General features: G+C 37.0%; 1 protein-coding gene across 2 annotated transcripts; it reads left to right on the top strand.

The window, feature by feature from the left end:
- Window positions 1–4,856: 4,856 nt before the first annotated feature.
- Window positions 4,857–13,937, top strand: LOC114517281 (anillin-like). 2 transcript variants are annotated; one of them, XM_028536957.1, is made up of 19 exons: window positions 4,857–4,986; window positions 5,981–6,415; window positions 6,925–7,017; window positions 8,103–8,526; window positions 8,759–9,183; window positions 9,625–9,825; window positions 10,236–10,377; window positions 10,477–10,605; window positions 10,748–10,798; window positions 10,892–11,015; window positions 11,179–11,227; window positions 11,339–11,401; window positions 11,735–11,779; window positions 12,017–12,044; window positions 12,172–12,287; window positions 12,375–12,461; window positions 12,574–12,681; window positions 12,931–13,103; window positions 13,346–13,937. In XM_028536957.1, the coding sequence occupies exons 1-19, from the start codon at window positions 4,969–4,971 to the stop codon at window positions 13,476–13,478; spliced, it is 2,844 nt and encodes a 947-aa protein (XP_028392758.1). In that variant the 5' UTR covers window positions 4,857–4,968; the 3' UTR covers window positions 13,479–13,937. The 2 variants fall into 2 exon arrangements, with proteins under 2 accessions (XP_028392758.1, XP_028392759.1); XM_028536958.1 differs by lacking the exon at window positions 11,735–11,779.
- The last annotated feature ends 211 nt before the right edge of the window (window positions 13,938–14,148 follow it).

Raw genomic sequence — 14,148 nt, 5'->3', positions numbered from 1 at the left:
TACAGTGTTCTTTTTATGACATGCCAGGAACGGATGTATGTGATATTCTATTAAACCAATTTTGTCGTTGCCTTCATTGTGATATTGTGCTCTTAACATTTTTTTTTATCTCTACTCATTTTTAGTCAATAAATATATAATTTAGACAAAGGCATGCACATTATAATGTCAATCGTTTACTCAATTTGACTGGCACATCAAAGGAATATGGAATGTATTTCCGCATTTTAATAAATTGTATAACTTATAGATGTACTACAGTTTGAATACATGATGCGCTCTCTAAACTATTATAATATACTATGTATCAATTTTTGTATACTGATGCATTTGCCTCGTCAATCTATTTTCAGTTATTTCAGGCTGACCTTGGTTCTTCAGAATGAAGTAGGCATTCATGCTGAAATAATTTTCAGTCTTTTTTGCTTCTGTCCTGACGTAATTGTGTCCATGAAATGATTCATATTTGCAACCCAATATTGTGCTCTCTCCACCTGCTTGTATATTTGCCCATATATTCATTATGACACTGAAATATGAATGTCATATCGCACTGACACTTAAAAACATTGGCCTACATAAACGGAAATTAAAAAGTGCACATAATTCTGAAAATTGAATTATTCCGATTCCCAGCCGTATACTCAGGGTGGCCGAGAGTGTTATGGGGAACTTGGGACAAAGTGAAATCTGTATTGGCAATTTTATAATTTCACACCGTATGAATGCCTGAAGCTAAGTATTTTAAAAATATAGTGATACTGATCGATGAGAGTCACTAATATGAAAGAACTCTTGGAACTACAAGGAGATGATGCAGCCATAACTCATGATCTGTCAATATTGGACGAAATTATAAAAAAGTGCCTTTCAATTTTGGCCTTGGGGGGGTACCCAAGAGTAGCTCTACGACAATAATAAAGCAGTTATGTTTAAAATGGTAAGCCTGCTACAAAACGCTCTTTTATCAAATACTTCTTGGGTGCAAGCGTACGGGGGGGTGGGGCTGGGGGGGCTGCAGCCCCCCCAATTTTTTGGGGAATTAATCTATTCGGGCAAAAAGAGTCTTGTCATTCGGGCAAAGACGTTACGACGGTCTGGTGATTAGACGGGGAATCTATTCACCCATAACGCTAAACTGAAACTGTTGTGTATATTAGCATAGATCGCATAACTGGTTCAAGCATGTGCGTCAAATTAACCTTTATTAAAGGTTAAGTGCTATAAATTAACCGGATTTGGTTTTGATCACAATCGGATAAGTAATTTTATACCACACAGTTTAGACTAGTGTAACGGATATCGGATAATGGATTAAATGTAAATATAGGCTAATACTAATAGAATAAGGAAAAGTAAGCTGCCGCGGATGCACCATTGCAAGTGCGTCCGAAATTAATATATAAATATAGCAGTTGATAATAAATATAGCATTCTAGATAATAAAGGAAGTGTACACGCCCTATGGAACGAGAGCATAAATACCAAATGCGAAATATTGAATAATAGAGTTGGATCTAAACCACATGTGTGTGCATGTGAAGTAAACTTACACTAGTCTTCCAGTTTCCTCAGGCCTTTATCTTTTTTGACCGCTTCGTCGCTATATAAATAATCGCCTGGAATATTACAAAACTCAATAACCAAGCTCTAATAAAGCGTATGGCATCTCGTAAAAGGCGGTACCGACACCGTGTTCGGTGCGAGGAATGCAATAAGGAAATCGATAGTGATTATCAAGAGGTGCATTCTCGATTGGTTCATAATGGTAAAAAAGTAAAATGCCATCCAGTAATGGAATCATCAGACTCATCCCAGTCGAAAATCAGTAATTTCTTTCTAAAAAGTAACATGACAACCAAGGACGATGACCTGCAGTATGACATAACCCAACCTGGAACTGAATCGAGTGGTAGTAAAGACTTTGCAGCCACAGTGTCTTTTGATGAAGATCTGCCGGACAAAAATGTGAAGGAACTCGTGAGCAAAGACCAATAACGGCGTTCATTGATGATGTTGAATTAAATGCATTGTCACAGCTCAGAGAAAATAGTGAACAGAATACAGTGACAGATAGCGAAAATGTTACACCAGAATCAATGACGATGTCTAGTATTCTAGCAGCTACACCAATGGATGATCTTAGTTCACCAGCACATATTCTAGACGAACAGCCTGAAAAGGTTTCCATTCCCAGTGAAAATACAGAACAGATTTCGTCCCCACGCCCCAAAACAGCCTATATTAGCGGAGTATCCTGCAAGAAAATTCGGCAATGAAACATTTGTGCGAAGATTTCAATCTGAATGGTACAAGAAGTATCCGTGGATAAGTTATGAAGTGGATAAGGATGCATGCGTGTGTTTTGCCTGCGTGGAATTTGGGAAAGATACTTCATTTGTGTTTAAGAATTGGAAGAAGTCAGCAAAGCTAGCAAAACACGGCAAGAGCGAGAACCATGTCAGGTCCATGGCAAGATGGCTTCAGTTCAAAGCAATGCAGAGAAACAAAACTTCCGTCCTACAGCAGCTGAGTACTGCACACAAGGACCAGGTTGCCAGTAACAGACAATACTTAAAAGTAATCATACAATCCTTGATGTATACTGCGCAACAGAATGTTGCGATTAGAGGTCATGAAGAGACCCGGAATGATATATGGGAGGTATCTGACATAAATCGAGGGAACTTTCTCGAGTTACTTTGCATAAGATGCAACGATTTGCCTTGGCTGAGGTCTAAACTGCAAAGCCAGCTCCAGTTACATGCTCAGTGGACATCGCCTGTTGTTCAAAATGAACTACTAGAAATAGTAGCAAACGTCATGCTTGAGAGGATAGCAGCTGAAGCGAGAAGTAGCGACTATTACGGAATAGTTGTAGACGAAACAGCAGATATCAGTCGAACAGAGCAGTATCCATTTTCCTTAGATATGTTTTCAATGGCGAAACTAAAGAGACATTTATTGGTTTCTATTCAACTAAATCCACGGAAGGGGAAGTATTATATGAGCTAGTGAAGACAGCCATTAGCAAGCTGGAGTTGAAGTTAGAAGACATAGTTGCAGAATGCTTTGATGGCGCTGCAAATATGAGTGGCGCTCGTAAAGGGCTTGCCGCACGTATGAAGGAGTGTTCACCTCTTAGTATCTACGTTCATTGCCATGGACATCGGCTTAACTTGGCGCTACAAGATACTATGACCACAATTGAGCCACTTCAAAAGCTTTAGGCGTGATCCAGAGTCTCCATAATTTTTTGGAAGGAAGTCCCAAACGCCACGCTATCTTCAAGGATATCGAAGTCGAAGATGAGTGCGAAGATTTTAAACTGACAATTAAATCGCAGAGCGCTACTAGATGGTCTTGTCGCTGGGCAGCTGTAAAGGCAGTGGTAAACCAAATGCCTAAGATCATCGAGGCTCTTCTCTCACTCTCGAAAGATCGTGATCCGAAGACGTACAATGACAGCAATTCCCTACTTAACTCGATTTGTGACTTTCGATTCGTTTTTGGTTTGATGGTATTAAAGGTTGTTTTTGTCCAACACCGATGGTTTGAGCAGATACCTACAAGGAAAGCAGATGGATGTCGTAACGGCAAAGAAGAGTGTTGATGGCGTGATCAAAACACTAAGTGAATGTCGTACCCAGGAAAATTTTGATCTCTTGTGGTCGCGCGCTGAAATCATGGCAGACAAAATCAAGGAACAAATTGAGGGTACCGATTTCAATTTCAAAGATGCAAAGATACCAAGACTCAAACAGCCATCACGCCGGCTGCAGACACTTGTCGGCGAAATGCCTGAAGTGAATGCAGAAGTGGAGTACCGAACAGTGGAAGACCACTATCGTATCACATGTTACTACCTAAGCATTGACAGGATTGTCGCGGAGATGAAATATAGATTTGAAGGTAATGATCAAGAGGTGCTATTGGCACTTGCAGGCATAGTCTTCAGCAGCTCTCCGACCATGAAGAATATTGAGTTGGTATCAGACTTCTATAGTATCGACAGTGAGCTTCTTGGCAGTGAGAAAAACGTCTATGAGAATATTGATGCTGATAACCCTGATCCTGAAAGAAAAAACGCCGCTGAAATTGTGAGGAAAATGTTTGAAAATGGTGTTCATGAAGTTCTTCCTGTTGCTTACAAAGTATTTTCGATTCTGGCCACGATCCCTGCAACATCCTGCTCTGCTGAGAGATCTTTTAGCGCTCTTCGCCGCTTGAAAACCTATCTTCGAAGTACAATGGGGCAAAAACGCTTAAACAGCATTGCCCTTATCAATATTGAGAGAGCTTATGCAAATAGTACTTTAAAGAACGATATGGAAAAGATAATTGACATTTTTGGACAGCGACGTAATCGTAAATCATATTTCTTCTAGTCTAGATTATAGTTTTACAAAACTAAATTCCTTGCATGTCTAGTGCAAAACATGACGGAATTTCATATATCAAATAAAATGTTATTATGTTAGTCACTTTTTCTTTCGTTGTAAATTGTAATGAATATACTTAGTTTAGAATTTAAATGGCTAGGGATGATATTTCTTTTTATATTACGTCTGTCAATCTTCAAAGGAAATCCTTTCATTTGTAGTCTTCTCAGATTATATAATTTTATGATGACGTCACAAAATCTATGACGTCATGTCATTCGGGCAAATTGAGCGCAGCCCCCCTAAAAAAAATATGCCCGTACGCCTATGGCCAAAGGTCCCCAGGGTGGGGGGAGAGGCACCGCTATTTCAATCTCGAGCTTCAACTTCCGTTGACAATTTCTGCGCCTGACATTCGGCATCAGACGTCCGAATCGGGTGCGCTGTTCACAGTTCACGTGACTTCCCGCCTTCGATTCAAAATTTCGAACGAATCGAAGAGGAACGATTCCGTTGGAATTATACAAGAAATCAAAGTCACATTTTACATTATTTTGCTTGGAATACTGAACTATCGTCTCAATAAATGGATCCTTTCACAGAGGTATTGTAACAGTATAGCTTATGTAGACGATCAACTTTTTATTGTGCTTTTGGAAGGAGGTTTATCGATAGTAATATTTGATCAAAAATATGATGGCCGTTTGCATTATAGTTTGTTTATGTTTTAAATTGTTGGTTCATTTAACAAATGAAAACATGTGCAAATTTGAGTTATCCAAGTCCGTACTAAGTAATTGCATTTGTAGTTGATTCCAACAGCGATGTTTAAAATAGGAGATCTTATGATCTTAGAAAATATGTTTTGTACAAGTACAATTTAATATGTTTGGTTCGCAGTTCACACAGTGGTTATATATATAAAAGACAAGGATTTAAAGGCAGGGGCTGAAAATAACGAAAATACTGATCTGGCATATGCTAGTAATTTTGAAATCATAAACTGAAAAGCTGTATACTCAGCGTATAAAGTTTATAGGCCCTAGCTGTCACGTTAGCAAGTTTTGCTGCAATTTTGGGTATGATTTTGATGGATATGAGGAAGTGAAATTAGTTCATCATCCATCTGATAGACCTGATACACAGCAAAAATTAATCAGGTTGTCGCATCAGGGTGAACAATACTGTACCCCGTCCCCATGAACAAGTATTGTGAACAATGTTGTTAAATAATGAATGTTGTTACAACTTTTTGACATGAATGTCAACAAGTTGCAACAGTATTGATGGTTCGATCAACAACCATTATTAACAAAATGTTTTGAGCAACTGGCATAAACATGATGATTTTTTGATAACTGTTAGTCCTATCTGACCATACCAATAAGCCATTTCATATACATTTATTTACAAAAGAAACTGCTGCTAAACATATTGCATATATTCTTGTATGGTACATACTGTAGTGTTAAGTACACTGTGCCTAGTCTATAATTACAATATTGCATGTACGTGACCTTAATGCACAATTTGTCTTAACCAGGAACACTAGCAAAGGTAAGCATCAATCTTTATCCTCTCAATTATGCTTTCTGTAGAAACTGCTAGCCCGAACTCAAGCACGGAAAGCAGCTTTGGCCAAGAAACGTGAGGAAGTGGCAAGTCGTAGTCCTGTTGTCACTCCACGGCGTCCATTATCAGAGAACAAGAACTCTGGTTCCACTCCTGTCAAAAATGGGCCAGCAGTCAGCACAACCCCAATTAAACCACCGACTGTCGTCAAGACCACTGAACATGTTGCTGGCACTCCAAAAACTGTTTTTTACGAGAAGTTTGCAAAACAAGCAAGTCTTCAGCAGAAGGAATGTTTTATTGAGTTGAATGATGCCAAGAATGCACTAAAACCTACACCAAAGAAGAGAAATATTGATGATAAAGGCTTGACAAATCTGGAGAAAGTGGCAAGTGATGAGCCAAAGTTAAAGAAAGCCCTGAAAGATGAAGTTGTTAATATGGACAGTCCTTCAGTTAAGGTTTGCAAATTTTGTATATATACATGTTAAGTGTAACTTAAAGTTCTATTTTTTGATATCATTTGGGGTAATCACCAAGACATACACATGTACATAGCCAAAAATTGATCAGGTTGTCACATCAGTGGTGAACAATGTTGTGCTGCACCCTGCAAACAGTATTGTTAACAATGTTGTTGAAGCTTGTTGAATCATCAATATTGATGCATTAATGTTGTTGTAACAAGTTGCGACAACATTGATGATTTAACAAGCTTCAACAACATTGTTAACAAAACTGTTCACAGGGTGCAGCACAACATTGTTCACTCCTGTTTTTAACAACTTGCATCAACATGATTTTTATGCGTGTAGGGTTTTTGCAGGGGTAGGTAGTGTAAAAGTGTGTTCCTCACTGGGGGAGAGAAGGGGGTGTACGTCTATGAGGGCCGGGTGAAAGGGTATGAATTCAGAATCTTCATTCCTAGTAAGCGTCTAACTTATTAGATTTTTACGCTTCAATATTGCAGGATCGCAAAGCATTGTACATGAAACAAGTCCAAGAAGGTGCTGCCCCTGCCAAAGTTAGCCCTACTCCTAGTCAAGTTGAGAAGCCGTTGCAGGTTTGTAGTGAATCTACAACAATTTTGTTATTCCTTTAAGATTTAACTTTTAGCACAAAGCTATTGTGAATTTTGCAATTGTTCATAGTTTCTGACGGACTTACGAGAACAAATCCGGCAAACCGAAATTTCAAAAATATAATTAAAAAAACCGCGTATTACAAACTCGGTTAGTAACTCGGGAGCAACGCTTGCACTTGCAGATATAAAATGAAGTTGAATTGTTACCGTTTGGGAACGTTTAGTTGATCGCTTTTCAACTTCGGAATTTGGATGATGACCGTATGTGCCATGTTTGTAAACTTGATGTCAAAACTCCCCAAATTTCTTTGCAATTCCAAATACTCTATACATAGCTATAATAGCCCTACTGTGATTCAATTGATGTTTCATCGAGATGAGATTTAAAGAAACCCATTTCACAGCAACGATTCCAAAATCCAAACAGAAGCCTGTGTGACTAGACGAGCTGGCGCCAAATCGTGCAATGGCTTCCAAAAATGTAACAATTAACTCCAGTACTCCACAGTTAATTAACTTGCAAAACAGACGAGTTTTTATCGTTTTATTTTATCGAAAAATATATAGCATTTGAAAAACGAAATTCGCTTTTTTAACCGAGTTAGTCCGTTGTCGACGCTGCATGTTATTTGTCTGTTTTTTTCTATGAAAGGTTCGATTTACCGCATAAACGTAAATTCGCGACTTTTTCTTCATTCATCGAACCTATAATTTTAACCCTACAACCACAGAATACCTAACAGAAGTAGAACTCCTGCACTTTTTTCGTAAGTGTGATTCGTCATGATTCGTCACTTAGCAAGTGCATTTTTTTGAGGTAGTCACCCCCCTGCCAATGTTTAAAATCAGGGCATTTTTAGTATTGGCAGGGGGGTGACTGCCTCAAAAAAATGCACTTGCTAAGTGACGAATCATGACGAATCACACTTACGAAAAAATAGTATAGAGTTCTACTTCTGTTAGGTATTCTGTGCTACAACAGTCGTAAACGAAGACGCTCACAACCACACCGCCTAGGCCTAGGCAATAATATAAATAATAAATTAAACTTTTATCAAATTAAGTTGAAGCCAGTTGAATCTGAGAAAGTCTTTCCATCCGTAAAAGAACCACGATCCAGTCTTGCTGGTGGACGATTTTTCCACGATCCTCGCAATAACCCGCGCGAGGGACACTCCAAACATACAACTGACACTGCAAACAAAACAACACCAGTGAAACCACCACGTGTTACAGTGACAGCCAAATTGATAGAACCCGAACAGATCACGACTTCTACCCGAAAGATTTCCGACGGTGCCCCAGTCAAACCTCCTCGTGCCAGTCAAGGTAATCCGCCTTCCAAGCCACCAAGAGTCCAGATTTCAGAATCTCAAAATAATGACGGAAGTGAAACCAAAGGCAAAGACAAAGTGAAGCAATCCAGTGTCTCTATAATAAGCTTGAAACGACCAGCCCCAGTACCACCTACCGATGATGAGGTGTCAGGTAGAAAGAAATTTAGTTGTTAAACTTTTTTAATAAAAAAAACATGTTTTCTGTGATTCAAGAATCAAGATTCATTTTAACTTTGGTACCTCGGAAAACAGAGAAATTCTTATGTGGGGTTTGAATTGGGTCTCTTCAAACTTTCATTAGGAATGTGAGGCACATTAAAGTCTTCCGGAAATTATTATTAAAATTAAGTAATAGACCACATCAAATGCAATCTCCGTTGTAGGCGAATCTATCCAGCGAGCATCGAAACGTTGCGAAGTCGAGGTCGAGAGTGACATACCCGCAAAAAAGTCGACCCTTGAAAAGAAAAATGATACCAAAACAGACATGGCTCTTGAAACGAAAGATACAGTATCCACTCCAAGTAAGGATCTGCTGGCACCCCCAACTGGAAGTTGTTTGGAAAAACACAACGCTGTTTCAACGGTTAATGAAAGCACTCCAACACACGAGGGGAAAAGCGAAGATTTCAAGCGTACCTTGAAGTCCCAGAAGATTTCTGCCATAAGCCTGAATGACATGGACACATCTTTAAATTCGCACGAAATAACATTTAATATTTCGATGACGGGATTCGATCAAGTCCTGGAAGAGGATAAGAAAGACATGTTTCAAATGACTTATGATGAAAGTGTTAAGAAGGCAGAGGTGAGAATGATTTCCTGATTGGTAATAATTCCTAATGGTCAAATAATGATTAATCATAAATAAATTGATGATAATTAATAATAATAAACAGCCTAATGACCGTTCCATTCTACACTACATTTTACATTTTTGAGCATGCATTCCCCTATCAATTCTAATGTACCCTAAGTCAGTCTGCATGGCAGCGTCGTTTCCGAACGTTTTCAAAATCGTTTTTGTCACGTTTATCGGTTTGACAGGATCCTGCAAAACCCCGAAAATATCTTCATGGGTGCGAATTAAGATCGTTGCACAACAGATGTTTGCCACAGTCAAACGAGAAAGTGCAATCATAAATTTTCATGAGTCTTATCCTCCTACTGTCGTGACCCTCACTCCACTCAGCTATCATTCCAGCAAAGTTTTGACCTTTTCAGACCTTTTTATACTTTATATATATAGGAAAGTGAGATGTCGTGTAGTAACCATGACGCACAACTTGATGACGAAATGATCGCACCAGTTCAAGCAACGTTTAAAGGGGTGCATAAATCTGGTTATCACAGTTCAAACAGTGATCAATACGCCGCAACGGTGACACCCAAGGCCAAGAAAGTCAGATCTACCTCGACAAGAAAATTTACTGTGCACGAAAAAATTCAAGTATGTATAAACGATTCAACGGTTGTTAACAGTGAAAAAGGGTATTTTTTTTGAGCGACATTTAATAAACATTTATTTAATCAAAAATCAACCTGCAATGTCTATATTTGAATTCACCTATTATATTTATAACCATTGCAACCGAGCGTACTGTGTAAAACTAAAATTTGCGGACCGAGAAATATATGTAAACAAAGCCGCTGATTGGCCACCAGAACACACTGAAGCCAATCATAATCGAGCAATTGGTTTGGCGCTTTTTTATGCTTGAACACGGTTTTGCTAAATGCTTTGGTTCTTGACTTGTTTGTTTGTATATCGTAACAATATTGGTATCATATAGACTTGCCCGGCAAAATTTCACGTAATATGCATGCTATTATGCTCATTATTATCAAATGATGTTTTAGATGATGCTCGAGGAAGCTGCCTATCAACAAAACATTGTGTTGCAGGCCAGTCAGGCCGTCAACACTTGCCTCGCTCTTCATGAAGGAGTGAGTACAGGATCTTCGGAAGAAGTCGAAGCAGAAAGATTATTGAGATTTTCTAGTAAGTATTTTCGGAACCATTTTTTCAAAAAAACAAACATCGTAGTAGAACAATAACATAATTGTTTCATCACCCTTAATAAATACCTTTCTGTCGTAGCTGAACGTCGTACGGCTTGCTTGGATGAAGTACAAAAGTTGAAAAGTGCAGAGGAAGATGACGCTGTGTCCGTAGGAAGCGAAGATATGGACGAAGATTTGCCTTGTAAAGCCACGTTAAATATTTCAGGTACATGCGTGCTGGTTTACTGAAATGACTTGGAAAATGAATAACCTAGATTTACAAAATTAATAGTTGTTTCGCAGCTGGATATAAACTGGTTCTATTAAAACATGTTCTGTTTTCGTAACAGTTTGATCTCATCCTTTAGGAATTAAACTTCCAGTAGATAAGAAAATGCTTCCGAACAAAAATTCTTCAGGTTCGTCCCGAAATTTCATAATTGGAGAATAAAAATTGTAATCGGTTTTCCTTGTTCGTATTGCTTTTTGTTGACATAAATCTTATCTTTTAGAACCGTGCATTTACAGTTTTATATGCATCCTGAAGCACACGCCAAAACAGATGTACTGTACAAAAGCAGTGTCCTCGAATGAAATCAAAAATGGTTGCATCACATTTGATGATGAATTTGAAATGTACGACTTCTGAGAATGTTATTAAACTATTCTATGATTCTTCATCGCACAATTCTAAAACGCGCAATGATGCTATGGTTAATTCAGGCGATGTCGGAATTTATTTTCAAAATCGCAAGGCCATGGCCAGGTGAAAATAACTTATTCAACTTTCGTTTTTCAGAAAAAATGTCAAGCCATCTTTCACACTGGACATCCAAATATTTGTTCTCGTAAGTGTACATACTGTCATAGGGGGGTTTTGATGACCAGAATTGCTGTGTTGTATTTCTGTGACATACTAATTGAACCAGTTATAATTTTGTATCAAAATACTTTCATAGAAAACCCAATTGCCTTTGGTTTTACCACAGAACAAAAATAGAAAGAAAAGCATGATTACGAAGGTGAATAATTTTATCATCATCATCATTGATCCATGTCATACTTTTGCATCAAAAATATGTTTTTTAACTTTTTTTGCATGAAAAAGAATTTAAGGAAGCTCTCTTCAATAATTTTTGAAACAATTTTATACTAACCATAAATGATAACTGCACTAACCCAAATAATTGCTAACCATAATTTTTTCTTCACATGATCAAATTAACTGACTGCCTATATAAAAATGAAGTTTGATTGATTGTAAAGTAGCCAACTAATTTAATAACCAGAACTAATAAAGAAATTTTCATGAAGCGATTTTTTAACCTGCACTATTGTTTCATATTTTTACCCAGTCCGTTTTAGATTCACCGAAAATTAAACAAATCCTCAGCAATACGGTATGTGAAGGATTTCACATGTAATATTTCATGTAATTTTTAGCACAAAATTACAGACTTGCGATGGGTCTAAAAAGCTAGGATTTATAAAGTTGTCTTCAGTAAACAGTTCTTTGATATAAACAAGTTTTAAAATGAAAAAAAAAATACTTAAATGAATATAAAAGTATAAGTACTATTAGCATCAGATAAATTATCTACAAAGTATTTTTCGTCATGCAACTTTCGTTTTTTCAGAGGAAAGGCAGTGACGGCACCCCACAAGGTAATATGGATTCTTTACTAATGAAATAGATCATTCATATAATACCTAATCTTGTATGATTCCTAACTACATATTTCATTTCAACTGTTTTAACTAATGTTATAATGACAACATTAATGTTATTCAGGTGTTACACCAGGCACAACTCAGGGCCCGGTCTTTCGAACTAGTGGATTTACATTATCTTCAACAACTCATATTGATTTGGAAAATATACACAATCAAAAATATCAGATGCAACAGGTATTTTTTTGCAGATTAATTTCTTTATATTCTACTAAATTTTAAACGAATTTGTTTAGAAATGTTATCTCTTATATAATATTACAGGTTGATGAGAGGTTTGCTCTGATTGGGGACATTCATTTAGAAATTGAATGCAAACCAGAATACACAAATCAAGCCAAAGGTTTTCTTGTAAGTTCAAATAAATTTAATCACAGTTCATTCGCAGAATATTCTGAAGGCAAAAGTGTTGTAGAAAGAAGTAAAAACTTTTGAAAAGTAACTGCAAAATAATTATCTTTAGACAATATTTGAAGATGTTGGTGGTCTGGGAGATTGGCTGAGGTACTGGTGCATACTTGATGGAAGTGTTTTGAAGTATTGGAAATATCCAGATGATGATCTTATCAAGGTAATTTGTCAATCTCTCTTAGATCTTTGGTGAAGTTAATCTCCATCTCTTTCAAAGACCCTTTTGTTTAGGACGTATAAGTATTCATTTAAATTTTCATCAACATTTACTGAGGCATTACACAGTGTGCAATTCAATGTCCTTGACCTGAACACTGCAAATCCTCTGAAATTGAAGAACTTGAAAGGACAGGAACTGACAATAGACAAGGTATCAAATTAGTAATTATAATTGTCTTTCCTTTTTTAGCCCCCGATTGGATCCATTGACCTTGACAATTGCATTAGCGAGTCAGTCACAATAGTTCGAAGGGATATCTGTGCTCGGCCACATACAATGCAGCTTGTGCTGGAAAAACCGCAGACAGCTTCTGATCGAGAGACACTGATAGCCGTGAATGCAGGAGGGAAAATGCTTATCAAGTGAGGGAATTTTTTCTTATAGCATGTCACATAACAAAACAACTCTACATTTTGAAACTGCCATTCCAAGTAGTATATATGTAGTATATGCCTTTTGGGATGATGCTCATAGTTTTATATATAAATTTTCCACATAGCCAGAAGCATAACATAGTACTGTATAAATGCCAAGTATTTATATTTAAAGTATATGAAGATAGAATTCATTTGCATTTTTTTAATAGCTACACTATATTTCCTAGGTATATGCTGTCAGCAGACACCAAGGCTGATAAAGTTACATGGCTGAACACAATTAACGAGTCTCTCAAAGACTGGAGAGCATGGCATCACAATACCGGTATGGCTGTGAATTCAGATGTCATTTTGGTGTGACAAGGCAGGTCTACACTTCACTAATTGTACATAGAGAAATGTCTGGGTGATATACCTATATAATAATAAACTAATCAAGACTGGCTAGAATGTACGTTCGAAATATAATGTACGTTAGAAATAAAAACTAAATTATCTTTAGGAGGGACTATGTATCATAAATTGGTTTGCACAAATGATAGTCTTATACTATTTTGTTTCCATGTAGTTTTTAATTTCAAACATGTTTAGTTTGAAAAACACTGCCTTGTATTGGCAAGCACAATTATAATACTTTTGGCAAAATTTAAAGATTCATGTATTGTAATATTACATTCCAACAAGTTATTTTTAGTAATACTGTGCCACAGTGACCTCAAACAAGTACAGTAAAATAAAAATGTTTAATTTTGTAAACATGAAATAATAGGACTGCATTATATATGGTATTACAAAATATATTTTGAATTATCACTTGAATACAAGATTTGCAAATAGCAACAGGTTATTGTTCTATAGGTGCTGTGTATTTTTAATGTGATTGGTTCATTCGTAATCACATGGCTTTAAATAAATGCAATGTTTCCCGCCAGGGAAACAAGTGAAAAATAGTGGCCTGCATATTGCCATAACAAAGTAAAGTGGGTTTTTTTAAATGAAGTTGTTGTGTAACATGTATGTTTTTGTTCCT

Source organism: Dendronephthya gigantea, unplaced genomic scaffold (genome assembly GCF_004324835.1).
Source record: "Dendronephthya gigantea isolate DGI-Jeju-01 unplaced genomic scaffold, DenGig_1.0 000007F, whole genome shotgun sequence".
Lineage (NCBI taxonomy): Eukaryota > Metazoa > Cnidaria > Anthozoa > Malacalcyonacea > Nephtheidae > Dendronephthya > Dendronephthya gigantea.
This window is presented reverse-complemented; position numbering and strand designations above follow the sequence as displayed.

Excerpts from the sequence above, each read along its gene's own strand:
- LOC114517281 (XM_028536957.1), top strand. Across the intron at positions 6,416-6,924 it reads TGGACAGTCCTTCAGTTAAG|GATCGCAAAGCATTGTACAT; the intron begins GTTTGCAAATTT and ends TCAATATTGCAG. Across the intron at positions 12,288-12,374 it reads AAAAATATCAGATGCAACAG|GTTGATGAGAGGTTTGCTCT; the intron begins GTATTTTTTTGC and ends ATAATATTACAG.